Here is a 24,855-nt window from a genome sequence, read left to right as displayed (position 1 = left end):
CCTATAACATGGAGCCCTGACCTAGGAGAAAAGCCCCCTGGGATCTAGATCCAGCCCAGACATGCTGTAAGACCTTGGATGAACCACTTATAGGCCTCAGGTTCCCCAAAATTAAGCCAGCTGGATTGTTAGGGTGGTAGGAGACCTCACCTCACCTCTGGCAAATGACATTCTGAGAATCTTTTGAATTCAGAAGCCAACTCAGTCCAGCCACAGGCCGCCAGGCAGGATTGCCTGTGAGTTGACCTGGAGACTGACCCAAACTTGATGGTTCTGTTCCCCCTTTTTGCTTCCTAAAGTGAGACCTGTGGCATCCCCTGCCATGGCTCAACAGGGAAGAACAGCCTCTAGGTCCCAAGGAACTGCCTGGGTGGATGTAGGCTCCTAGTGCCTGCTTGGGGTTTTCCTGAATGGGCTGAGCATGCCCAGGCTCCAGAAACGATCTGTCAGTCATTCAACAAGCATTTATCAAGGCTTCACTAGGCCTCTGACCTTAGACAAAACAACATCCATACCCATCCAAGGAATCTTTCCTCCTCAGAACCTTGTGAAGCCACCTGATACACATCCTCACCATCCTGCTCTACAAATGGGGAAACCAAGGCCTACAAGCCAGAGAAACTTGCTCAAAGTCCCGCTGCAGCTACTCAGATGCTCACTGCAGAGAAGGACCCTGAAGACAGAGCCCCAGAGCTCCACTTGGTGCCGGCCGCTAGCCCTCCGAACACATAGCTTCATCAGCAGCGCCCCCTGCTGGCCTTTTGTGCCACCACAGGCCCTTTGTCCTGTTTGGCTGCAGCCTGTGGACAGGGGAATTGAGGCCTGCAGAAGCCCTGGTGTTTCTTTGTACTTCCCTCCAGGCTCCTCCAGAGCTAACCCAGGCCTTTGTTTAATGGGTCCCTTTACCTTGGCGTCCCTACTCCACTGGCTGTGGAAACTGCACTCTAATTGGGACCAGTGGTCACCCATACCCAGGGAGTGGGAGCTGGGCCCTCCCAGCCCACTGTGTACCATGTAGTGCCTGGAAACCATCAGGGTCCTTCCACTCAGATGGCATCCAACACTGGGAACTGAAGTGGCCTCAGCAAGGGTGTCTTTGGCTTGCTCCTGCTCTGGACCCTCCCATGTCCCTGCTTCCCCCATCGATCCTTGTCCCTGGGAACCCTCACCATGTGAGCACTGGCTGAGGCTCTGTGCAGGTAAATTCAAGAGGAAGAACTCAGCCCCTGCTCAGGATACCTGCAGGTGTAGCATGGGGAGTGACTCCCTGGCCACTTCTTCCCTGACTCACACCCACATGGCAGCAGCCTCCAGCAGGGACCCCTGGCTCTTCCCTGGTTACTGCACAGAAGTTTAGGTTGTAATGGGAAAGTGAGGACTCTGGAGCTGCTACTACTATCCCCTCTGAGCCTCAGTTTCCTCATCTGTAAAGGGGGATATTATACCAGTGTCTGCCTATGCCCAGTACCTGGGCCAGCACCTGACTTAAAGGAGAGGCTCAACAAACAGTCCACTAATAGGCAACATGGAGTGCATATTGACTTGGCCCAAGAGCTCCTTGAACATAAGAAAATTATTTCACTTTAATCTTTCCATGTCCCATAGAGCTAGCATAGGACCCACTACAGTACAGATACTGGAAAGGATTTCCTAGGTGAGTTGGAAATCCACTTGGATGGGCAAGTGGAGACTAAAGATGTTTAGATGGATGCGTGGATGGGTGGATAGATGGACAAATAGACTGACAGGTGTTTAGGTGGATAAATGACAGGTGGGAAAGTTGGGTATCAGGGTGGATAAATGTGAGATAGGTAGAGTGAATGGAGAGAAGTTGGCAGGGTAAGAGTAGAAGAAATAAATGTAGGGCACTACCCCCATTTTTACCTTTTTTTTTTCTGGACAGCTACAAGATGAAGTGAACCCAGAAAGCATTTAATCAGAAGTACAAATGCCCAAATGACCCAGAAACTCCACTTCTAAGAGCATGTTCTCTAGATTAATTCGCACATGGGTGGTGTGACCAATATAAAAGGTGATCCTGCAACACTTTGCAATAATAAAATTTGGAGATGGCTTTAGGCTGTATCATTCAGGCTGAAGTGTGAGCTCCCCAAGCAGGAGGGTCTTGTCTAGGGCCTCAGGCCTTAGAGCAGCACTTGGCCAGAGTAGTTGTTCAGATGTGAGTTGGATAAATGATTCATCAGTACCTTGGAATTCTGTGCAACCATTAAAAAATGAAAAGGGTCTTTATGTCTTGATATGGAATGAACTTTGAGATATTATTAAGAGAAAAAAAGCAAGGTCCAGATAATGTGTATAGAATGCAGTCAGTTTTATATTCTTTTAAAAGGAATATCAGGAGAGAGTACAAATAGATATTTGCTTCCCTAAAATGAGACCCTCAGGAGACTGATGACCCTCTCAGGAAGGGTGTGTTAGGGCTGGGGACAGGGCCAGGATGCCCTTGTGGACTCTTCTTTTTGAACCACATAGGTAAGTTGCCTTTTCAAGCACAAATGGAAGAGCAAGTTTCGCCCTAAGGAGCTCCTTGGAAGAGGAACAGGGATTTCTTCCCAAGGCCAGGGCCAGGCATGCCGCTGGTTCCCTCGCCCAGGGTGCTCGGGCTGGGCCGGAGAGCCAGGACACGGACACACACAGGCAGATACAGTCCAAGCTCCCACTAGCCACGGGGACTTGGCAGATCTCAGACCTCAGTTTCCTCATCTATAAAGTAGAGATAATTCTAGTCTTACAGAGTGTGCATGAAGAGAGAATGCAGGTGCCCAACATACGGAAAGTGCCTACTAAATGGGACCTTTGGTGACATGGCTGGAGATGAGGGACCTTTTGGGGGTGAGGGTGGGACTGAGGGTGGGGGGAAGCATCACAGGTCAGCAAAGGCCAGAGGCCAGAGGCCTCTATTCAGCACCTTCTGCAGACACCCAGACACCCATGTGTCTGCAGCCTGAAGTGCCCACTGGGTTATGGAAAGGCAAGCCCAGCCACCAATAGGCAGACTTCTGCTCTGGCCCAAAGGCCTGGCTGCCTGAGTGCGTGGACTAGAGCTGAGCACTGTCCCGCTCTCCTTCTGTCTCTCCAGCTCTATCTCCAGCTCTGCTGTCATGGCCTTCCTAGAGAGGTCTGGACACTCCAGGGGTTTTCTAGAGCTGAGGGAGCTACCTCCACTTAGTTTCACCACCTGGAAGGAAGTCTCACTCATGTTAGTTCAGCAAGAATGAGCCTGGGGATCGTGATGTCCATGTCCCCTGACCGCCCAGCCATGAAGTGGTGGTGAGAGCCCTGGTTCCTGGTCTGGACTCACACTGGCTCCTCTCTCTGAGTCTTAGTTTCCTTACCTGGTTAGGAAAGGAAAGTTGCAACTTTCCTTACCTGGTTAAGGAAACTAAGGGGACTGGTGCTAATTCCTGCCCTTCTTTCTCAGAAAGGCAAAGATGGGAGAATGGAGTTGTAGTTTATAAAGTGTGAAGAATTCTAAGGCATGGGGGATTTGGGGAGCATGTGGCACCTATGACAGGATCGCTGTACTCACATCACACATCACTGCACGCAGATCCCACCCACACGTGTGCATGCACATGCACACACCCACTGTGAGTGGGCGAAGCCCTGAACCAGGAATCTGAAAATGGGGTTGCCATCCTCACCACCACCACCTGACACACACGTGTGCAGAAATCCACGTACCTGAGTGTGCAGTTCCACATCCTGTGGGAGACAGGCCTGTGCAGTACTCACATCAGCCGTCCACAGGGAACACCCAGCAGTACCTGCTGCCTTCAGCCCGGGTGGGGCTCCCCGAGGGCTGCATGTGCAGAAGGGCTGGGCAGCTGTGGCCACAGTTCCTCCCTCTAGCACAGAGCTACCTGAGGCAGAGGCCACCATGGCTTGCAAAGAGCCCTGGAACCTGCTGGCAGCCACCAGGGCCAGAGGGTGGCTGTGAGGCCGGCAGTGACACCCACTCCCCTCTGTCTTCACAGGCTGGACAACGTTCATGGCTCTCCGGTAGAACCCAGCGAAACGGCCAGAATGAATTCTATGGACAGGCACATCCAACAGACCAATGACCGACTGCAGTGCATCAAGCAGGTGGGTGTGTGGCCCGGGCTCCCTCCTCCCCTGGAACAGCCAGGCCCAGCTGGCAAGCACAGGGCAGGCAGGCGGGCAGAGCTGCAGGTATGCTGACCACCCGGGGCAGCCAGGCACCCAGAGCTCTAGGGGGCGGTGGTAGGCAAGGGCCAACCGCCCAGGGCTCCCTGAGCACCCATCTCATCAGAACATTGCTGGCATGGACCAGCCTAATACTGGAATCAAATACCTGGTTCAAATGCTGGTTTTGCCCTATTCCTTCCCTTACCAGCTGTGTGACTGTGGGCAGTGGTGTGCCCTCTCTGGGCTCTGCTGTGTGCTCTGAGCTGTTGTGAGGATGCAGTGAAGGGCTTAATTTTCTCAGACCTAAGCTGAGCACCCCTCTGCTCCAGTGGTTCTCTGTAAATAGGAAAAGTCCTGGGAAATTAGGTCATCTTACAGAAAAGGAAAGTGAGGAACAGAGAGGTGTCGGGAGTTGCCTGAAGTCACACAGCCCAGCCCCACCAGTGCTGGGATGATCTTATCCCTGAAGGTAGTAAATTCCCAATGCTCACGTAAAGCTCAAGAGCCAATTCACCCGTCGGTATCCTGTCTGGATCGTTCAGAGGTGGCCCCCATTTTAAGAAGCCCTCAACCAGTGGTGGCCCCTTCATCCTCTAGGGCTCAGTCCCCTTGCAGCCCAGCATGGCCGCTTCCGTGCACAGACTCTAGAGTTGTCATTTCGCTCCAGGAAGGAGCAGATCTGGCAGAAAGGATGCAGGCTTTGACATGAAACAGACCTGGGCCCAAATCCTCACTCCTCCATGTATTCCCTGTGATCTCAGGCCTGTCCTGATATTTCTGTAGCCTCAGTTTCCCCACCTATCTAGGTGGACCAGTAAGGCCATCCTGTTAGGATGCTGTGAGGATATTGTAGGTGAAGCATGTAGCCCAGGCCTGACATTGGCAGGTGATCAGCTACTGCTGGTGGGGGCTATTATCCACTGTTATCCTCAGTGGCTCAGCAGCAGGGAGGAGAGTGCTGGGGTGAGACCCTGGCTTAAGTAGGCTTAACGGGAAGCTCAGGTAACCAGGGGAGGCCAGTGGCCTCAAGACTCTGACGGGGCAGGGCTCACAGCCCCACTCCAACACAGCCTGCCCTCCCTAAACACCAGGGCCCAGTGGGGCTGAGGCTAGGCCGCAGGAATGAGGATCTGTGTCCTCTCACAGCGTCAAGGAGAGCTATCTCAGAAGCCTGTGCAGGGTCTGAGGAGAGGAAATTGAAGACGACTTGTTACAGATTGAACTCAGCCTGAACAGCTCTCCCAAATGCCAATTACGCCTCTGCTCACGGTCACAGAATAGAAACCAGACGATGCACTCCCTCCTCCCCTGCCTTCCCTCCTCCTTCTGGGGGCTCTGCAGGGCTCTATCCCAGCTCTGCCTTTGACCCAGTTTCTGCTGCCTATGAGGGATCAGCTGTCCGTGGCCTCCACCCTCCCACAATACAGTCATGTCCCCTGTGCATGAGCCCCTCTGTGCCAGGCACAAGCTCCTCCTGAAACCTGCTCACAGTTTGACTCTTCTCCCCAATTCTGGCTCTGCATATCCAGGAACCAGGGTGCCCTTTACTCCCTTGGGCCTCCCAGGGGTCCCACATGGGCAGATGCCCACCCGAGAGCAGCCATCTCAAAGCACGGCACTCGGGGCTTACATTTCCCAGTCGGCGAACCTGAGTCCCCATTCTGCCACTCACTAGCTACCTGACCTTGATCGAGTTGCCACTGCACCTCGCTTGATCTGTAGAAAGGGCAACATAATCACACCCAGCCGTTAGTGCTGGGGCAGCTGGAAGGCCAGGGACTGCCTTAGCTGCCCTTCCCCAACCTGTCCCAAATGCACGCGTGCCTGCACACACGCATGCACACACATGCACACACATGCACACATCTCTGCTCTTGGCCAGAGAGTGGCACATGTGTGAGGATGCCCTCTGGCATCCTCACCTAGCAGTACCTCCTGCCTTCAGCCCAGATGGGGTTCCAGATGCCCCCTGGGTCATCCAGAGGTCCCTGCATCCTCTACATGCCCCCACCGCTGCCACACACACACATCCAGTCAAATACAGCTCAGGGCTGACATCTGTCTGCTCTACTCCATAGCTGCCCCAGAGGGTGGCCGTGGCTGGCTGAAGACTGTTGATTCTCAGACGTCCCATATCCTAATGAGAAAAGAAAGACGAGCAGGTCTGCATGCTCTGAGGATGACGGAGGTGCTGGCTGTGCCCACCTCTGCCTGGCCGGACTTGGCTCCCATTTGGGGCCTCATAGTCTCAGGTTCCTGGCCCTGCCTCACTGCTACAGCGCAGAAGTAGAAGTGAGATGAGCAGGTTGGACCTGAGCCAAACCCTGTCTTCCCTCCAAAACCCTGTTCTTGCCATTGCTGGCCCTCACTATCCCCCAAGCACCTCTGTGCACCTCCCTCCAGGCCTGCAGCTCAGCTGCCTTTCCACCTTTTCAGCCTCTGGTACTAGGAGAACCAGTGCCCTCTCTTCAACGTGCCCCACTCAGAGGTCACAGGCATGTGCAAAGCCATGCGCATCTGGGTTTTATGTGCAAAGTTAATTCCTACACAGCAGCTTCCCCAAACCCCAGGTGCCCCTCTGAGCAAATGCACTCCCCACCTCTGAGCCCCACCACTGCGTGGGCCCACAGCTACCTCACCCATCTTGTTCTTTCTCCCTTGAGCCACAGGCCCTGTGGGGTGTATATCAGATCTCCTACCAGACTGAGCTCCTTGGGGGCAGAGGATGTGCTGTGTCCACCTCTAAGTCAACAAGTCTAGCATAGGGCCCAGTCCAGGGGGGCCCAAGTATGTTGCAGGGGGCCAAGGGAGGGGTGGACTGATAGATGGATAGCTAGGGGAATGAATGGATGGGTGGGTGGATTGACATGTGGATGGGCAGCCAGGTGGGTGAATGGTGGGGGAATATAGATAATGGATGGATCAATGGACAAATGAATGGATGAGTGGGTGGTTGGATAAATTCTGGATGTATATGGAGTAGGTAGATGAGTGGATGATGAGTGCTGGATAAAGTAGTGAATGGATGAATGGGTGGGTGGGCAAGTAGATGGGTGGTAGATGAATTGATTCATTTTTAGATGGATTGATGGGTGGATGGATAGACAGATCATTTGATACATGGATTGATAAGAAGATGATTCATCACTTGGTCTGGGTAGCCGATCCCTGATCCAGGGCATTGTGTCCCCTTCTCCTGCCTCAACCAACTCAGCAACCAGTGGATATAACCCAGATCTTCTGAGAAACTGTAGAGACAGGCAGTCTTTCTGGTAGGAAATGGGGTAATCGTTTATAGCCACAGTCAGGGAGGATTCTGCCTATGATTCAAATCAGTACTCTCATCCCCAGACCATCAAAGGCTGGCCAAGCTCACAGCCCAGCACTGGCCCCTCCACATGCCACTGGGGACCTGGTCTGAACCACAGATGGAGTATCATTTGGACACTTATATGATTAAATCACTTACCATTTCTGTGTGGGCCTAGCCTCAGGCCAGACTTTGCGTTCCAGAGGTGAACGGGATGCTATTTCTACTTTCAAGGAGCGTGTAGGAGAAACATGGAACCATACTGAGTTCCAAGCAAACACAGCAATAGCAGCCTCTACCTGGCACCCAGTCTGTAATGGGGATGGCACTGCATATATTGTTTCTAAACTTTGCACTGCAGCCCTGAAAGCTGTCACCACCCCAGTTTACAGATGAGGGATCTGAAGCTCAGGAACATGCCCAGGGCTTCATGGCTTGATGGCTGAGACAGGGTTTGGCCCAGGTCCATCCTGCTCATCTCACAGCATCACCCAGCTTCTCTGTGTACTCCAGCCACCTCGTAGTCAACGTGTGTGACAAAAAGCACAGTGTGGGGAGGGGGCTTGGCCGAGGTCACAGAGCTACTGAGCAGCAGCCACTGAATGGGATATATGACATTCTTTCTACCAATGAGTTGTACCCACAAATGCCCACCCAGAGCCCAAGCTGAGGGCTAGATCCATCAGCGGGGGTAAGGGTGGAGAAAGAAGCTCAGAGGTAGTCTGGCGAGACATGGAAGTCTGGGTGCTTGAAACTGGACCCCTAAAGACTGGTCTCAGAGGCCATTTGTAAGCCCAGAGTCCCAAAGGGGGTTGCTGAGCGAGGGGGTGCTATGGGCGGGCAGCTCTGAGAACAGCATGTGGTGGCTACTGACCCTGCTAATTGGGTGTGACATCACGTAAATAAACGGAATAACTCGGTTAGCAGTAGGAAGCTTCTGGGCAGGGAATTAGCTGATTTGCATGGCTTTCCATGTGGAGCCCAGATGCCACCCGTCACTCAGGGAGGGTGGGGGCACATTTTAGAGACAGGGCAGGAGGCAGAGGTGAGGACCCACTGCTGCCCTCTGAAAGGGCATGTTTCTATATGTGGCAGTTCCCCCGTCTTCTCAAATCCAGTGCAGGCAGCTCTGCCTTTGCAGAGGGAGCTCTGTGTGCAGCCAGCTGAGAGCTGCCAAGTGCAGCTGTGCTTCTAGGGGAGCCTTTGGGAGACAGGGCCAAGGGCAGCCCCACGTGGGAGCACCCCACGTGCCAGGCGCTTCGCCAGGGGCCGTCTGAGCCTCATCTTGTTTTATCCTCCCCGCAGCACCCCCCCCCCCCGCCCCTGTGACCAAGGGCCGTGTTGCCACATGCTTGCCCTCTTCCTTTCCTTCATCTCTCCTTCCTTTTCTCCCACAGAGAGAGGATATTCTAATTCATTTCACTGTCTTCCATTCATTTTTAAATTTTGCCTTGCATGAGCCACATTGTAAAATCAGTCAGGAAACTTTAGGCAAAAGACACAAAAATTCCCACAGCCAAGCTGCGATATCATCCCCATTTTACAGATGGAGCAGCTAAGGCTTGGGGTGGGGGACTGTCCTAGGTCAGCAGCTAGTAGGAGGTGAAAGCAGAGTGCCCCACAGGGGCTCCTCCAGTACATTCCACCCCCTCCCTAATTCTGAGACCCAGCAGCAACTAAGACCCCCTCTCTGCCTGGGCTCCAAGGTCTACTGATGCTGCAGGTTGGGATAGGACAGCTGCCCCGGGAGAGCTACTGTTCCCTCACCAAGGCAGCCAGGGGCCCCAGGATGTGCCACCATTCCCTTTGCAGCTGGCTTACTCCCCAGCCCTTGTGAATACCCTGTAAGTGTCCTGCTGGAGGTCCACAATCACACCCAGTTGTGGAAGCCCAGCTCTGCCCCTAACCTGCTCCAGAACCCAGAGCCAGTCATTAGCCTCCTGGGCTCAGCACTTAACTCAGCATGGCATAGAAAGATGTGGATAAATATAAGAGAATGAAGGGGCTAGCCATGGAAGCCAGCCCACCAGCCCTGTGGCCTGGGTCTGAAGCAGAATCTAGAGACCATGGCACCAAGATTCATTCTGTTGACTCAGATCCCCCAGCTGGGAGGGGCCTGAGCTCAGGCTGGGAGCCTACACAGCAATGCCAGCTGCCCCAGAGCCAAGCTAAACTAGGCCCAGGAAATCCGGGTTTGGGCAACTGGGGTTGCTGAGCTGCATACACCAGACCAGGGTATGTCAGTAACCAGGGCACAGTGTGCTGGAGTCCACTGCCCAGCTGGGTTTGGCCTGGAGGCCTCTTTGATGCCCCCCTGTCCCCACCCTGTTTAACTGTGGCCGAGTTTGCTCCGAAGACAGAGCTGGTGGGCATCCAGACCTGAGCTATGGTGGTGGTGATGGTGTTAGCAAGAAGAAATCTCCAGGGCCTCCCTGTCCTGGCTGAGGGAGTGCCAGCCCCCAAGTATGGGAGCTGGATGCCCACCTCCTGAACTCTGCAGGGTTTGCCTCCTCCATTAGCCAGCATCCTAAAAACACTCTACTATTTAATATTATCCCCTTTCTCTAGACCTTAGTTTTCCTATCTTTGCAAAGGGGCTACTAATCCCCATCCTGCCAGGGATTAGGGTTGGGTGGCGATGCAAAGGGAAAGTGGGTGAGAGAGAGGTGGAGACGACTCATTAATCCCAGCCTGCCGCTTTTTGCCAGGCTTTCCCCCCCTGAGACCTGGCGCCTTCACTGCCCCAGATCCCCACATGCTAGCCTGTTGGCCTCATTCCTGGAGCCTCATGCTGCCCTTTCCCTCTCCCACAGCACTTACAGAACCCTGCCAACTTCCACAATGCCGCCACGGAACTGCTGGACTGGTGTGGAGACCCCCGAGCCTTTCAGCGTCCTTTTGAGCAGAGCCTGATGGGCTGTTTAACGGTGAGTCTGCACCTTCCCCAACCTGTGCTCACATCCAGGGAGGACTGCTGGGAACTTGTGTGCCTATTCAGGCACCAGGGAGGCTGCAGGGAACAGCGGGTGATAGAGAGGAAGATACTGCTGCCAGAGGGGATGGTCCTTCTATGTATACCCACAACATACATACACCATCAGGGAACCTCGTCTGCTGAAGAGACTTAGTCCTCAAGATTATGTGGGTTCCCCACACTTGATGAGAAAGACATGACCTACTTTGGGGGAGTTCTAAGTCTAGTGGGGGTAAATGTGTAGTGGGGTAGTGGGGGTAAATCATAAGCAAAGCAGAGACTCTTAAAGGATATTCAGGCATTCTTTTATCTAGTCATTCATTCATCTACTTGGGCAAACATCTATTGAGCTCTTTTTGTAGACATCCATTCATCTATCTATCCATTCCTGTAAGTGTTTATTGAGCTGCTATTATATCCATTCGTCTATCCAGATAAACATTGATTGATCATTTATCATGTACGATCCCCTCTGTTAAGTCCTGGGAAATCAAAGATGAGTAAGACTTGGCCAAGCCTGATTTCCTCTTCAGTGAGGGAGACAGATGTAGAAAGAGGTGGCTGAGAGAATCGGGGACAAAGTAAAGCAGCACAGAGAAGGGAATCGTGTCTGGGGGGCAGAGCTGGTCACCAAAAACTGAGAAAACACATCTGCAGGAATCACAGAGTAGTGGAGGGTAGTGAGCACTTGATGAGGATGGTGAACAGTGTGTGAAAAGGCCCGGACATACAGCAGAACCTAGAGAACTGAAATTCACTCATCTTAGTAAAGGTCTTGGGTACAGACTGAGCAGAGGCCAGGTCCAGAGCTTGTGGAACGATTTGCTAAGCTTAGGAACTTGCCATCTGACAGACACATGGAAAGAGCTCACAGTTTGCGAATGTCCCCAGCCACATGACCTGTATCCATAAATGTGAAGACCTCAACAGCCAGTGAGAGCAGCTGCTCAGAGGGCACTGAGTCAGGTTTGAAGGGAATGTGGGTAAACAGATTGCTGGGGAGCCCAGCTACCCCAAGGCTTGGAGAAGAGAGGCCAAGAGGGATCCCTGGCCAGGCAGGAGCAATAGGTTAAGTTCAAGGGGCAATGTTTCCTCAAAAGCTCCAGACAGGAGAGAGGTGAAAGGCCAGGCATGGCCCTAGCCTGGGGCAAGAGGAATAGTGACATTCACATAGGCCATCACTGCAAGACCCTCTGAGCCTGACACCGAGCTTGGCCCCCTGTATATGACTCCCCATTGAATCCGCACACCCATTCTATGAGGCTGGTCCTGCCAACATCCCCATGTTATAAAGGAGAAAATTGAGACTTGTTGTGACTGATTTTCCAAGATGACACCACCAGTTAGAAGTGGCTCTGGGACTCAAACCAAGACCCTCTGCCTCTAGAGGGGATGGCCAGTCCTTAGGGATGTCAGTTAGGGGTATAGCTGAGGCCACCCCAGGGCTCCTCCATTTGTCCAAAGCCAACATCATGTGGCTCCCTTGGCGCCACCAAGTCAAATCAGGAGGCCACCGGCACTCCCAAACCTCCTCACCTCCAGCCCCTGGGGCACCCCTGCCCTCCCCCAGCTCCCTTAATCCTCTTTATGGGGATCCTGGTTCGGGCTAAGCCCCACAGGCAGGGACAGATGTTTCCAGAGGCCCCCTCTCTCCATCCCAGCTGCTGGCAGCCATAAGTGAAGGAGGAGGTGGGGACCGTGCACAAGGTTGCCACAATCCACCAGCAGCCTGCCCGAAGCTGGGCCCTGCCTAGGATGTGGGGGCTTGAGGCTAAATCTAACAATGCCCCTGGCCAGGCTGAAAGGGCAAGTGGGCACGAAATGACCGGTAACTGGCCCTGCCCAACCCTGTCATTCATCTGTTCATTCAACAAACAAGTCCCTGCTGTGGGTCAGGTACCATGCTGGCACCGAACAGAGTGCAATGAGCATGGTGGGCCAATCTCAAGCTGCTTACCTTCCAATAGGAGAGGCTGACACTAAACACATAAAAGAATAAATAAGGGCACACATCAGGGCCCTGTGAGAGGGGCCAGAATGGTGATCAGGAAGTCTCCTAAGGAGGTAACCTCTGGCTGAGACCTGCATAGCGAAGAGTCAGCCATGGGAGGATGAGAAGGAAGAGTGCTCCAGGCAGAGCAATTGCTAGTGCAAAGGCCATGAGCCTTGATTTGTTCAAGGAAGAGAAAGAAGTCTCAGATGGCTGGAACACAGGAAAGGGAGAGGGATACAGGTTTGGAGAGGGAAGCAGAAACCAGGCAACAGAGGGCCTGCAGACTCAGGGAGATGAGTTTGGGTATTATCTGAAGGGTGATGGGGAGCCCTTGAAGGGTGTTAAGTAGGTGAGTGCTGGGATGTAGCTTGCGTGAGGATAGGAACTCTGAAGGGGACATCCTCACTGGGTGGGATGGAGGGATTACGGAGGGCTTCCTGGAGAGCTCGTGGGATCTGACCGGATTGCCGTGGCTTTCCAGGGAAACTTGGAAACTGTGTGGCCAAAGGCACAGTGCCAGCTCTGATGGGCCCTTCCTTATGGCCCCACAGCTTAGGGCATATACTCAGCAAATGGCCAGCTTTGGCCTTCACTCCTCCAGCCTGCTGCTTAGCTAGAAAGGGGCCCTTGGCCCACAGGCCACAGCCACAGAGACCTGAGTCTGACTGTCCCTTGGAGTTCAGTAGAACCAGCAACAGAAAGGGTGAGTTGCTGGTGGGGTGGGGTGGGAGTGGTCCTGGAAGACATCCTGTGCCCAGGCGTTTTCCTGGGCACCGTCTCCTTGCATCCTCCTGAAGACCCTGCAGGTGGTCGGGGAAGGGAACATCACCTCAGTTTTACAAACAAGGCAACTGAGAGAAGGAGCAGCTTGCCACAGTCCCAGGCTGGTACAACTGAGCCCCCAGGAGCCACATGGCCCTGCAGCCAGTCCTCCCATTCCCCTGGGCATCCTCTGCCCCAGCCGAGACACATGGGGAGGGATGGGTTGGGAGAGGTCAGAGACCCCACAGGGCCTAGGCTGGGTGATGCTCGGTGATGCTGGGTGACATACACACATACCCCCCCCAGCCAGGTGGCAGCCCGAGCACACCAGCCTACTGCCATCCCCTGGGTGACCTCTGGGAACAAACTCCTCTGGATCTGGCTTACTAGAGGATATAAATTAAAAACCACTTAGCCTCAGCTAGTAAATGGACACATTTTGCCATACTTGCTGCTTCTTCCCTCCCTAAGGTGGAGCATGCTTGATAAGCTCAAGGGACAGAAAAAAAGGCTCAGGTGGCCAGAGCACAGGAGGGAGGAGAAAATATGGGAGGCAGGAGAGGGAGACAGACACCAACCGGCAGGTGGACAGTGCCCTTCCTATGTCTCCAGGGAGGGAGTTCCCCCAGCCTCAAAGCACCCACTGCTAAAGCCGCTGCGCATGTCCACACAGCATTCCCTGAGCTGTGCCTGGTCCCAGCTGTCTCCCTTACAAGGGTGTCCTTTTGTGCCCATTCCACAGATGAGGAAACTGAGGCCCTGAGAGGTTAAGTCACTTGGGTGACGTAGAACAACTAGTAAGTGGTAGAACCCGAACCTAGTCTCATGTCTGACTCCAAAGTAGCAACAGCCACAGAAGCTACCTGGCCCTGCGCTGAGAATGGGTGCAATGTGGGAAGTGAGGGCTCTGTCCTGAAGGCCTTAGGGCACAGCCAAGAGACAGAACGGGGACACGTAGAGGTGTCAGAGCCCATACTACACACAGCCCTGGGACGGGGGGCAACCTTGCACCTTTACAGAAGAACGTGAGTCTCAGAGAGGTTAAGTAACTTGTCTTAGGTTGTACATTACAGGGTGGAACAGGTTCGGAACACAGGCCCCGTGTCCCCAGGTCTCCTGACTGCCTCAGAGCATGTCAGAGTCCAGTTCCCCGCCAGAGTGCAGCCAGCAGAGGGCAACAGTGCTGCAGCCACTCACTGCTGGCCTTTGTGATGGAGGGTCTTTCCACCCGCAGGACCTTCACTGAGGGCACCATGAGGCGGAGCAGGCCTCTCTGAAGCACCACAGCTGCTCAGTTGAGTCCACCCTCCCCACCACTGCCAGTCAGACCCACCTCACAGGACTCGTGGGGTCCCCACGCACTCTAGAGTCCCAGGGTCCAGTTTGCTCACTGTGCCACGAGGCCCTGCCCTCTCTGGGCATTGGTAAAAGGAGGCTGTTCTTGCCAGTGATGCTTATTAATGCCGGGGCTCAGGGCACTTGGTGGCGAGCAGACATTCATTCCCTTGTGTCCCTGCAGGACAGTCCTTATACCAGCACCAGGCCCCTCTTGCTCAACTTAGCTAGCTCTTTTTAAAAAAACCAGGGCAACAGGATTAGCCAGTACTGGTCAAACAGGGACCTTTGCCTTCCTGCCCTCAACCCAGGGCCTGGGGGTTCTCCAAGCAGGTTAGGAGTTATGGCCTTAACTCTTTGTGGGCTAAAGAAAAGGTCTCTCTTGGAAAGAGCCCAGACTTTGCAGCCTAATTGCCCAGGACTGCATCCTGGCTCTCTCACAGACAAGCTTTGTAACATTGAGCTGTTATTTATCCTCAGCTTCCTCGTTAGCAAAACAGAGATAGATAATACCACCTTCATGGAGCTATGATGAGGATTTAGTGCTTCCTGCTGACAGAGCATTTACTGAGTCTTTGCACCTGGGAACCAGCATTCTCTCATCATAATACTCTCCTGTGTTTCCCACAAGCAGCAGCCTCACTGATGCAGCAGTCCAGACATACCCTGTGCTCACTCACGGCCACCCCAAGGCTCTCCTTCCAAAGAGAGGGCAGCACAGTCAGCATCAGCGCAGAAGTGACCCTTCCAGAACACTTCTCCCTGCTCAGAGTGTCTGTCCCCGGACCAGAAATACTCAACAGGCCATAAAGAATTAAGGGTCCTGGTTTTTCTACTTGGACAGTGAGATTAACAGTGAGGATGCCCTGCCCTGGGGTGGCTCAGACTCTGGCTCATGGTGTATGTGGTGGTGGCGGGGGGGCAAGTAGAGCCCGTGGGAAAGAGGCCTAGGGGGGCAGGGAACGGAAGACTTCTGCATCAGGGGCTTCTGTTCACAGTGGAGAAGCTGAACAAACATTCAAACCTAAGAAAGTCTTTTTTCCTCCCTGCACAGGGAGTTCCCAGGAGATGGGGTGGGGCAGGAGGCAGTGCCTGGTTCCAAGAGGCTCCGGTGGTCCTAGAACAGGAATCCAGTAGCGCCTCCCTGGTCACCACAGATGCTGTCTCCAGGCCTCAGGATTTTAAAGGAGAAAGTTGGCCTAGATTAATGGTTTCCTCACTCTTTTTAGCCCTTGAGCCCTCAAAACAAACCCCTACAAGATAAAGCGGCAAATTGGGAACTATTCTAATGGCTTCAAACCCCATGGCAGCCCAAGGCCCTCTGAGGACCTCCCTCCAAGTGCTTCTGGAGCAGGTGGTCCCTAGGGGCTTGACGGTGGAGTCTTCCCTTTCTCAAAAGAATGAGCCCCCACATCTGGGAGCACTCCTTTCCCAGCTAGCCAGAGCCGCCCCAGCTGCTTCCTGAAACTATGTTTTCCAAGATCCTTCCTTCTTAATAAGAAAACTTAATTTCACTGCTGTTAATGAGGAAGGTGGGCAGGAAAGAGCAGACCTGGCAGTTGCAGGGCACCTGGGAATGGGTGGGGAAGGAGTGAAGCTGGATAGGTGTGAGCCTATGGGGCCATCCGGGGGGCCTCAAGAGCACCTGTCCCACACTGCCCATGGGACTGACCCCTCCCAGACCCTCGCCTCTCTCCCATCCAGCCCACACATCTGAGGTTCACTAGGAGATGGGTGAGACCTCCAGGGTCCAAATACAAGGCCGTTGGCAAACTTGCACAGACACTGTCTAGAAGCCTCCTGTGTGCTAAGGCAGTGCTGGCGCTGGAGACAAACCCCAGACTGTGCATAAGGACCCTGCGGTTTCTGAGAGGCTGCAGGACACCTGGCACAGAGCCGAGCCCTGAGGCGCCTCAGACATGTCCGTCTGGGGAAGCCTTAGCGGTCTGTCAGACAGCTCCAAGCTGAAGCTCCATGGGCGCCGTGTGTCCTAAATGGTGCTTCTCCTTTGGTGCAGATTCTCACTTGGGAGGGGCCGCCGAGGGGCTGCTGCTGCATGGGAACTGTGCTTGAAATAGTGAGGGTAGCAGATGCCCCACGATGGTGGTTCAGGAGCTCTGTGAGGGGTCAGTGAGACGTGGTGGGCGTGGGAGACTTCTTGAGAGCCAGGGACTTGGAAGGGCCTTTGAAGAGCTACATTGGTGGGGCAGAGACCCCAGCCTGGGGCTGCCCAAAACATGGTGGTACAGCATCCCCGGCCCACTTCCAGAACGTGGCTGAAGTTGAGTCCTTGAAGACAGCAGGGCCTGGGCTCTGAGGCCAGGCCCACCACCAGCCTGGAGCTCCTGAGGGCAGGGCTGGGATCCAGGACCTGCCTCTGAGGAGCTGCTTACCCCTGCTTGCTGAGTGACCAGTGAGGCACAGTGTGGGTCCAGCTATGCCTGACAGTGGAGACCTGCCTTAGCCTGCCCGCCTCACCTGTTAAATAGGCACATCCCCCACTCTGGGCTCAGCATCCTGGTGCCGGCCTTGACTCACCCCTGCCCTTCCTCCCCATCTTGTTGGCAGGTGGTCAGTCGGGTGGCAGCTCAGCAAGGGTTCGACCTAGACCTTGGCTACAGACTGCTGGCTGTGTGTGCTGCGAACCGAGACAAGTTCACTCCGAAGTCTGCCGGTAGGTGACCACTGGGGACCTCGCAGATGTCATCGGGAGGTGGGAGGGGAACCCCACTCTACCCAGTGCTGTCTGCAACCCCATCAGCTGGCGCCTCTGTTCGCTCGGGTGTGATGTGAGCTCCGAGGAGCGGCAGCACACCCACCAGGCTCTGGAGCCCATGGTGGGGCTTGTCCCTCATCTCAGTGTTCTTACCTGTGGGGGCCCCTCAGGGCCAGCAGAGGACCCAGGGCACACTGCACCCCAATGATAGGCTCAAGGGGATGTGCGTCGTCTCATGTCGTCAGCACAGTGTCCCTGTGACTTAAGCACTGTTACAGATGAGGAGACTGAGGCTCAGAGAAATTGAAGAGGTTTTCCCAGGTCACATAGCTGGAAAGTGGCAGAGCTGGGATTTAAGGCCAGAGTCAGCATTCTTAACCCTAACATTCCATTGTATTCATTCAAAAAATGTTTTATTTAAAATAAAACACAAAATAAAAATAAATTATACATTCAGGGTTCTAAACGCCTGCTCAGCATAGTATCGTCTGTTGCAGTGGCGAATGGATTCTCATCCATTGCATGAGGGCTCCTGACCCTATATAAAACAGAAGCCAAAGAAGATGCTGGGCAGCAGCCTATCTGGAGGGCATTAAGTACACTAAAGAGATACACTTTTATATCTCCTGCCATCCTCCTTACCTTGCTTGAGCAGGGAGTGCAGTGTAAGCTCGAACGCCAACAGATCTGTGACAGCCGAGCCTGCCACTTGCTGAGTGTGTGGTCTCTGAGCCTCGGTCTATCTCTTTGGGCAGGCAGGAATGACCGTGAGACCTACCTTGCAGGGGTCATTTCAGAAATCTGTCTAGATTTCCAAGCAGTGTCTAGATGTTGTTAACATTCTTTATGTTACAACAATTCATTGGAAAAGGAGAAAAGCAATTACCTCCTCTGTGTAAGAATAAAACAGATGTTTTCTCTGAATTTGTCAATCCGTTTTTTGAAGTATATATAGAAACAACCTTAATGAAAGTGTTTAAAGGACATCTCATGATGTGTTTTCATAAATCTGTTTGACCCATAATCTCTTGAATGTGGGTTATTGATCTCTTCCATGTATGTTTGCAGTCAATGCACATGGATTGTGGGTCACTGATAAAAGGTGTACAACGTTCTCGTTAGCCAATAGCTACTCTGAGATCCTTGAAGTGCCAGCCTGCGTTGGGATATTGCTATTGAATTGAGCTGCTTGCCAGAAAATAGTCTTGGAATCTCATAAGCGATGTCTATTCCTGACAGAATCTGTAGTTATTAATAATAACTTGAGTAAATACAATTTTGACAAGGTAGAAATTGCTGCTTCTCCAAGACATTTCCAGTGAGCGGCTGCTCTATGCAGGCACCTGGCCAGGTCCGGGTGTGGATAAGGAGTAAAACAGACATGGTCCTTCCTACCTTGGGAAACTTAGACTGGAGCAGGGGTTGGCAACCTTTTTCTGTACAGGGCCAGGTAGTAAGTAGTTCAGGCCTTGCGGACTATATAAAAGCAACCATCAGTGGATAAATAAATGTGTGGCTGGTTCCAACAAAACCTTATTTCTGAAAGCAGGTATTAGGCTATAGTTTCCTGACCCTGGTCTAAAGGGAGAGAAAAACGTTGATCAAACAATCACAGGTATATGTGGGTGTGTGCATATGCATGTGTATAAATTCAAGTTGTGATAAGTACTGCCATGAAGAAAAGGCAGAGACACTATGACACCACTCATGGAAGGCTTTGCTGAGACTCCAAGGCTGAGTGAGAGTTGAGTAGGTGAAGGAAAAGAGAAAGAGCTTCTTCCCAGGCAAAGGGAATGGCCTGTGCAAAGGCCGTGAGGTAGAAGGGAGCATGGCTTTTTGGCATAACTAAAAGAAGGGCAGTGTTTCCAGAGCCCAGAGGCAGAGGTCAGCAACAGTTAGACACACAGGGCCTGGCCTGAGGATTGTGGCCTTTGTCCTAAGAGTAATGAGAAGATGGCTAAATTTTCATTTTGCAAAGATCACTCCAGCTGCACATGAAGAACAGATTGCATGGGGCAGGGGATGGGAGGAGGTAGTGCGGGCAGTGTACATGCAAGGAAGCAGTTGGCAGATTGCTGGGGATGTGAGGATGAGGATGATGGTGTCTGCACCAGGAAGGTTCCACTTCCTGGGGAATGGAGGGAAGAAAAGTGGATAAATCCAAGGGATATTCCAAGGACTTCAGAGGCCTCTGTTCTCCTGCACCAGGATCTGGGAAGCTACTCCATCTGGGAGAGTGTTTCACCTCACTCAGGTCTTGCTAGCACAGCTCTGCCTCCTCTCAGTGTTATTTCCAGCACCACTTCTCCTGAAACAAGGGCTTTGTTCTTTCCTCCATCTGCATCCCGAACTGTGCTAAACTTTACAGTCTATAAAGTCCTTTCCTGTGCATTGTCCATTTCCATGTCACATGACATGCCCTAGGCACCTGAGGTGTGTCCTCAGTATATCCATTCTGACACTGAGAACACTGAGACCCAACAATGCCTGTAGCTCAGCTATCACTTATTCATAATTCCCTTATTAGGAATCAAACCCTCATCACACTAACAGCCACGACGAGTCACTTTCACAGGCCACTCCCACCCCCTTGGGAAGTATAGGTCTGAGTGCTCAAGATACCAGCCATGTCCCTGCTTGGGAAGGCAGGGTGCCCATTTGAAGGGGAAGCTGCTGGTTTCATTAGCTGGATAGGAGTATGCTGGGGGCACTCTGGACCATGAGGGGGGAAGCCATGGGGAGCAGAGCAGTACCCCAAATTCCCGAGACGACTCCAACACTGGCCCCTGCCTTCACCACGGTGTCCACCTCCTGGACCTGGGGCCTCACCGTTAAAGGATTATATGCCTATCCCATAGGCTGCATGTGAGGATTAAATGAAATTCCCTGATCATTTAGGTGAGGGGCCAGCTAATACCTGGCACACAGTAGGTACTGAATAAATACTACTTCCTTTTCTGCTTCTCTGTCTTTTCTCCAGCATGGTCCCCACCGTCTCTCAGGCCCTTTCTGCCCAGCAAGGCTGTTTCCCACTGCATTCTTTCCCTGAGACTCTGTGGGTAGGAGCGTGGCCTGTGGTGAACCCACCTCTGGATGCAGCTGTGAGGGTCCACATGGCCTCAGCACATGCGCACTCATGCGTGTGTGTGTGTGTGTGTGTGTGTGTGTGTGTGTGTGTAGTGCCATGCCAGGCACAACTGGACCTGCCCGGGCCTCTCCCAGCCAGGCCTCTGCAGTTCTAGAACATACTGTGTCCTCAGAGCTCTTGCAGCCTCCCTGCCCTCCTGCCTTTCCGTATCTGTCTGACTCTGTCCCCACTCTGACTGACTGGCTTATTCAATTTTTACCTTCCCATGCCCTCCCTCTCCTTTCTCTCTGAGGGTCTCTGATGTCATATGTCTGTCTCTCTGTCCTTCCCTTTCCTGCTGCCTCTCAGACTTTCTCCCTGTGTGGGGAGTTTGTGTGCATGTCTGTAGTGGGGAGGGGGTGTCTGCCTGTCTGTGGAGTGTGTGTGTGTGTGTCGACGTGTGTGGTGGTGAGCATGTCTGTGTGTGTGTATGTGTGTGTGTGTGTGTGTGTGTGTGTGGAGAGAGAGAAAAGGCAGGAGGCTTGTGGGCATGTGTGTGTGTGTTTGTGTGTGTGTGTATCTATGTGTCTCTCCTTTCTCTCCACCTCTGCCTCCCCACCCCTCTCCCACTCCATCTCCCTGTCTGTCTCTTGTCAGGAGGCCAAGCTGGGGCCAGACGAGGGCCGGTGGGATGAGATCATGCAGAGAGGAGCCGTGCTTTGTCAGGAGAGATGGCGGTGAGCTGGGCTGGGCTGTGCACACCAGCATTGGTGGGCTCTGGAGCAGGAGCTCAGGCCTGGGGGCAGTGCTGTGTGTGTGTGTGAGAGAGAGAGAGAGAAAGAGAGACAGAGACGGAGCGTGAGCGCAGAGCAGACACTGCAGCAAACCGCCAAGTCAGGCGTCTCCACGTGGGCCCCTCAGATACCCAGCCCCCAGCTCTTTGTTCTGGTGCAGCCTTTAGCCTGTGTGCTCGCACACAGGAGCACGCGCACATGGTCAGAAACCTCCTTGTCGGGAAGGTCCTTAGGGGCCTGCTGCTCCCTCCCCTGCCTTAGCACAGAAGGTCACTTGCAATGTGCTTCCCCTCGTCACCCTGAGACCATAGCATGCCCACCTGCCCCCACTCACCACCACGTGCCAGCTCTCAGCAATTTGGCAGGCAGCACTGAAATGTCAGCCTCCCCGGCACCAAGCGGGCCCACGCCTGCTGGCTACATAGGCGCCAAGCACCAGGCAGTCTCTGTGTCCGGGGTCCTCAAGAGCCCTCTGCATGCCTCAGCTACTGTCCACACTCAAATGACTCGTTGTTCACTCAGCTGACCCCTGTAAGCAGCCCAGTCATATTAAAATATTAGGATAGGAAATGTCAGAACCCAAGGATGGTGATCCCAGGGTCCAGAGAAGGGATGACCTGCCTCAGGTCACAGCAAAGCAGGGTGGAGTCCAGATGAGAGCCTTGGTGCCCACTGCCCATCTTCACAGTCCTCCTGTTTCTGCAGCTGGTCAGTGATGGCTCTGGGCTCTTGTCTGGGAGATGGGAGACACAGAGCTGTGGGCAGTGGAAAATGTGGAGAGGGCAGCAGGTATGGGAGATGCCAGGGCATCCCAGGGACATCCTGGGGATGAACCAGCAGGCATTGGAGATGGAACCAGAGAACTCAGGAGAGAAGACAGGGCTCGAAGAGGCAGCCACTGAAGCCTCTAAGGAAGAGGAGGCCAGTCTTCTGTAGGGAAAGACAGAGGGCAGATGCCAGTCACCCACTTGTGGGCTGGATGTGGCCTGCAGATCTCTGAGGTCCAACCTTTTGGTGGTTTTCACAAGTGCATACTAGTTGCCAACTTTTGCTCTTTGGGATATGGCACTGAGTCAAACACCTAGCTCCTTTTGCATGGGAACCTTGGGTCACACCCCACTTCTGGCTGAGTGGTGGCAGACTCTTGGGACAAGTACTATGCTGCCCCCACTGTCTTACACCCCAAGCATTGTCTGCATATGGAAAGCCTCTGGGCCCTGTGGGTACGTGTGCTTCTGATCTCTATTCTACACACATCCTTACATCCCAGCACAGCAACCTGAGCCCCAGGACTAGGAGTAGAACTTGCAAAGTGGATCACTTGCTTGGGTCAACAAATATCCACTTGGTCTGGTTTCTCCGATGTGCTGACAGCCCCAAAGGACCTAACAGCAGACCACAGGAAAGGGACTGAGATGTGCTGGGACCCCGGGGAGGCCTGGGAGGTGAAGTATCAGGTATGTGGTGGGGCCCCTGCCGGTATGTGGCCTGTGGTCCATGCAGGAGGGACTCAGGAGAGCTTTAGTCCTTCTTTGGAGTCCTCAATCCCAGGGGGCTTCTGCAGTAACTTGTACAGCAGTTCCAAGGTACAGAGACAGACCCTGACCCCAGGGGCCCCTGTGGCAATGTTCTACCTCCATCAGAGGGTTGGCTGGGACACAGGGATCAGAAGCCAGCCAGGTCATCTTCTACCCAGGACTCCTTAAGCAGAAGGTGGGTCATAAACTCTTTCCCTCTGTCTTTGAAAACAATCCCTCCTACCTGACTGAACAGAGGCTCTCAAACTCCCACAGTTGTGGGTACATTTCTGGCCTCTCCTGGACTCCCAGCTCCTATCTCAACATTCACGCCTCCCCCATGGCCTCTCTCTGCCCCCTGCTTCTGCCCACCCCAGAGCATGCAGTCGCCTTCCCATCACCATCACTAGGGAGGACAAATGGCCTCATTCAGGGACACCCTGCCAGATCTGTCTCTCTAAGACAAAGCTATGCGCAGCTCTGAGTGAAAAATGGCTCATGGTTGCCCAGTGAGCGGTTGGGATTGGTGGGTGCAAATTGAAGGGGATTTGTTAACACTTGCCAGCTCCCCCGGAGACAGCAGGGCAGGCAGGCCTTGCCCTTGAAATGCCAGGCCTCCCAGCTGGGTGTCTTGTCAAGGCCAGGGACAGACTTCTTCCTGGACGCCAGCCCCCACCCCCACATCTGAGCTCAGCAGGGCTGGGATGTAGGGGAGGGACTTGGCTTCCTTCCTCCTGCTAGACTGCCCCTGCACTCCAGGTCAGGTCCTGCTCAGGCAAGGACTCTGGACTTCATCACTGAGCCCCTGGGACCCTATTCAGGGTCAGCGCTGTTTAATGGACGAAGCCTGTTTATGTCTTCAGCACCCACTGATTCACTGCTGTGTGAGAGGCCACACAGACCCTTATCAGCATGCCCATTTTATAGAGGCAGACGCTGAGGCTCCAGTAGAGCAGAGGCAGGCCCAGGTCACATGGCTTCCAGTGCTAGAAGCAGGACTTGGACCTCTAGGTGGTCAGATCTGCAGTACAGGGCGTCATCCCCATTTTGAGACTCTGAGTGAGCAAGTAGATATTTTGTCTTCTTGTCCCCCAGCTCCCTGGGTTCTGAGGCCCAGATCCAGTGGAGCAAAAAGAACCGTGGGGAAGAGCCCACGTGACAGAGGGTTTGTGGACACAGCGTTCCCAGGCTAAGAATTGGGTGGGAGGGGTAGCTGTGCTGGTCCTGGGATGTCTGAGTGAACAGGCGGCAGTGCCAGGGAGGAATGAGAGAGGGCAGGTTTGGAAACAGCTTCAAGGTCCCCTGTAAAGGGAGCTGAGTATTTCAGAGGCCACTAGAAAGCCATTAAAAATGAGGTCTTCCTACTATGTGTTTACTACTATGTGGAAATGCTTATGGCATACTATTAACTTTTTTTAGAAGGGCAACAAAATGGTATGTTCAGGTTAAGCTCAACCAGGTGCAAAAATGAAACATACACTTGTTTAGGCATAGGAAACAAAATGAAAGGGGATAATCTCAAATGTCAATTTCTAAATAATGTATATGTTTGGATGAGGGTATGACACTTTATTTCCCACCCTTTCCGTGGGAAGTATGGATTCTGTTTTTTAAGCAGAAGCAGTGATGGCTTGTGGGTTTCTTTGGCGTTTGGCTGGAGTTTGCAGGGGTCGAGTGAGCCGAGAGCGCCCTTGTCTCAGGCTGGCTCAGCAGCTTTGCCGGTGCAGCCCTCTCTGGTCCCCCGAGAGCCCTGGGGGCAGGCCTGTGCTCGCTGGGAGGTTACTCTTCCTGCTTCTCTTCTGCGGGATTAGCTCACTGGCTCTCCCACACAGCCAGGGTGTACAAGGACATGGCTGCCTGAGGCCCAGCTGGTGAGTGTCTACTTTCCAGGCCTGTCCAAAAGGATGGGCAGAAGGATGAGGATGTCAGCCCATGGCAGGGGCCCCTGTGGGGGCCGGGACCCTGACAGGTGGTGCAGAACCCTCCCAAGATGAGGCTGCTTCTCTTACCTGAACCCTCGCCACCCCAGCATGGGCCCTGGTTGGGACTCCACGCATTCCAGCTGAGTGATTGCAACGGGGGGCCACGAAGGGAGCGGAGGGATTCATGATGCTCCAGGTAGGGGAAGGTGAGGCTGCTGAGGGCACCTCAACCAAATGATGCATGTCTGAGCTTGGGTTCTCCCAGATGCAAACCTTGCAACAGAGATTCCAGGGG

General features: G+C 53.5%; 1 protein-coding gene across 7 annotated transcripts in view; it reads left to right on the top strand.

The window, feature by feature from the left end:
- ZMIZ1 (zinc finger MIZ-type containing 1) overlaps positions 1 to 24,855 on the top strand; it is a 223,413-nt gene that overhangs the window by 113,832 nt on the left and 84,726 nt on the right. For all 7 annotated transcript variants that reach the window (XM_073240733.1, XM_037013332.2, XM_037013333.2 and 4 more), the window contains 3 exons: positions 3,999 to 4,107; positions 10,294 to 10,407; positions 17,113 to 17,218. In XM_073240733.1, the coding sequence (XP_073096834.1) occupies positions 4,048 to 4,107; positions 10,294 to 10,407; positions 17,113 to 17,218 (280 nt within the window). In that variant the 5' untranslated portion in view covers positions 3,999 to 4,047. The remainder of the gene's footprint in view (positions 1 to 3,998; positions 4,108 to 10,293; positions 10,408 to 17,112; positions 17,219 to 24,855) is intronic.

Source organism: Manis javanica, chromosome 7 (genome assembly GCF_040802235.1).
Source record: "Manis javanica isolate MJ-LG chromosome 7, MJ_LKY, whole genome shotgun sequence".
NCBI lineage: Eukaryota > Metazoa > Chordata > Mammalia > Pholidota > Manidae > Manis > Manis javanica.
The sequence above is the reverse complement of the archived record's forward strand: the minus strand, read 5'-3'. Positions and strand labels throughout refer to the sequence as shown.